This window comes from Xiphias gladius, unplaced genomic scaffold, assembly GCF_016859285.1.
Source record: "Xiphias gladius isolate SHS-SW01 ecotype Sanya breed wild unplaced genomic scaffold, ASM1685928v1 HiC_scaffold_837, whole genome shotgun sequence".
Taxonomy (NCBI): domain Eukaryota; kingdom Metazoa; phylum Chordata; class Actinopteri; order Istiophoriformes; family Xiphiidae; genus Xiphias; species Xiphias gladius.
The window spans coordinates 1-2,000 of NW_024402560.1; the positions used below are offsets into that span (position 1 = coordinate 1).

A 2,000-nucleotide genomic window follows, 5' to 3' on the forward strand; every position below is an offset into this window, starting at 1 on the left:
AGTTTAGACTGACTTGGGGTGTTTGTTGAACATGACTGGCAGGAACTCGTCAACAGGCAGCATCCTTGCGAGCGGCTGTGCAGCCAGTAACTTTCTGGCTCCTTGCTGCGACAGCGCATAGCCGAGTGTCCAGTAGGAGTAGTCGGCCTCAACCAGGTTGTTTATACCTTCCACCGACTGCTCAGGCTTCTGCACCTGCATACGCTTACGTCCCACATAGCTGGAGAAGAGACAGAAAGAGTGTGTTGATTAGGCTTCACACAAGTTGGGATTGTTCCTGTGTTGATGGTTGGGTGGGTGCTATTACATGAGGTCCCAGTCCAGCTGGGCTTTGTCGATGTCATCCATTATGGCCTCTAGCCGTCGTTTAAACCTGGGCTCAAACCTCACGTCGTCCTCCAAAACAAGAACCTTCTGGAGGCCACGTTCTATCACCTGATAATCACAAAGAAAAGACAAAACATTCACTTTAACATTAGAGGTCAACGCCTGTGGTTTTGCGCTGTTCCTTATTTTGTCCCTCTTATTTCCATTATTATGCCTTCCACCAGTTATCTGACACACAGAGGGAGACGTGGAAGTTGTTTTGCAAAATTAATTGTGACATCCATGCCAGGCTAATTCCTGGCTAATCTTATCTTATTCTATCTCATTTCAGCTCGTCACGTGATAGCGCTCTGCTCATCTCGCCATATCTAATGTGCAGTAATGCTTTGTAAAATAATGACCAAAATATAGCCAGACGTCATCAGGCTCTTTTGCTCGCTTTAATTCTGATAATCAGAGACATATGGTACAATATACACTACTATATGTACTAGAATTAAGTAGGTTGAATGTGTTAAGTGTTTTCCATTGATAGAATATTTGCAGTTCTTTTTTTTTTTCTGAATCTGAGTTGATTAAAAGTCAGAGGCAGCTCTAGGATGGCAACCGTGGAGTTGGAGGGGACCCAGTATCCTGTTGATTCAGCGGCTTGGATCTGTGCTGTTACAGGATCCTCAAAGTTCAACCTGTTCAACCCTCCTTCCCATGTGTTACAACAGACGTCACTTCCCTCACCTGTGTCCATATAGAGTGATGGCTGAGGAAGCAACCGATCTCCCCTCTGGTCAGGACTCGACCGGAGTAAGGATCCTTGTAGCCCGGCATCATCTCTATTCCCAACGCCTGCAACTGGGATGTATTCAGAGCCCTAAGAGAGATTGAGAAGTGGCAGTAATGAGAAGAAGGTAGTGTTTCCTGTATTTACACACTTGTTATGCAGCTGAGTTGGTCATGAGCGTGAAACGCCTCACAGCAAATCACAGGAAAGTCAAACCCGGCAGGTTGCAAGAAGTAATACATGTTGCCAGACAAAATAAGGCTGGAAGAAGGATTAGGACATTCTCAACAGTGGATTAAAGTAAGCACTGAGGAGGGAAAGTAAGTCAAGCATATTGCTGCAAACACCAAATCTCTGTTTCAACAGGATGTTTGGATATAGATGTCAGAAAAACTAGCGACAGAAGAGGCAGAGGACTGTGCATTATCTCAGCTGACACTCAGGGAGCAGAGATAGAGTGCCTCTGGTGTTTTAGGTAGAAAAATGTCACTGTTATTGTTGTGGAAAATATACTCAACTTCAAAAGACTTTCGTCACTTCATTCAGCGCATGCAGAGTTGTGTGTTGTGACCTACTTGCCGTCCACTGCATCTGTCAGCGTTGCCTGTAGACCCAGTGAGGCCATTGTTTTCAGCATCCTGGTTCTTCTGTCCAGCCGGCGCTTCAGGTTGATCAGGAAAATCTAGAGATTCAAACGCAAAACACAGACAACTTAGTTTTGGAGAAAATATTTGCTTTTGCTCCAAAACCTGATTTTTATATTCCTAATTTTTTTTCAATATATTTTTTGCTTTCAGTCAGATGCAAAATGCAAAGAAATACAGGATATTAAAAAACAGAAGTTAAGGGCAGACAGCTATGAGGTGAGGGCAAGGGTGAAGGATGGAGCAGAGGA

General features: G+C 44.2%; 1 protein-coding gene across 1 annotated transcript; it reads right to left on the bottom strand.

Moving 5' to 3' along the window:
- Positions 1-13: 13 nt before the first annotated feature.
- On the bottom strand, positions 14-1,787 carry LOC120787927 (procollagen galactosyltransferase 2-like; the record flags this gene model as incomplete). The annotated part of the gene is made up of 4 exons (XM_040123415.1): positions 14-220; positions 308-435; positions 1,063-1,195; positions 1,681-1,787. Coding segments are annotated over 4 exons (575 nt in total), but the record flags the coding sequence as incomplete, so codon positions are not given.
- Positions 1,788-2,000: the final 213 nt, after the last annotated feature.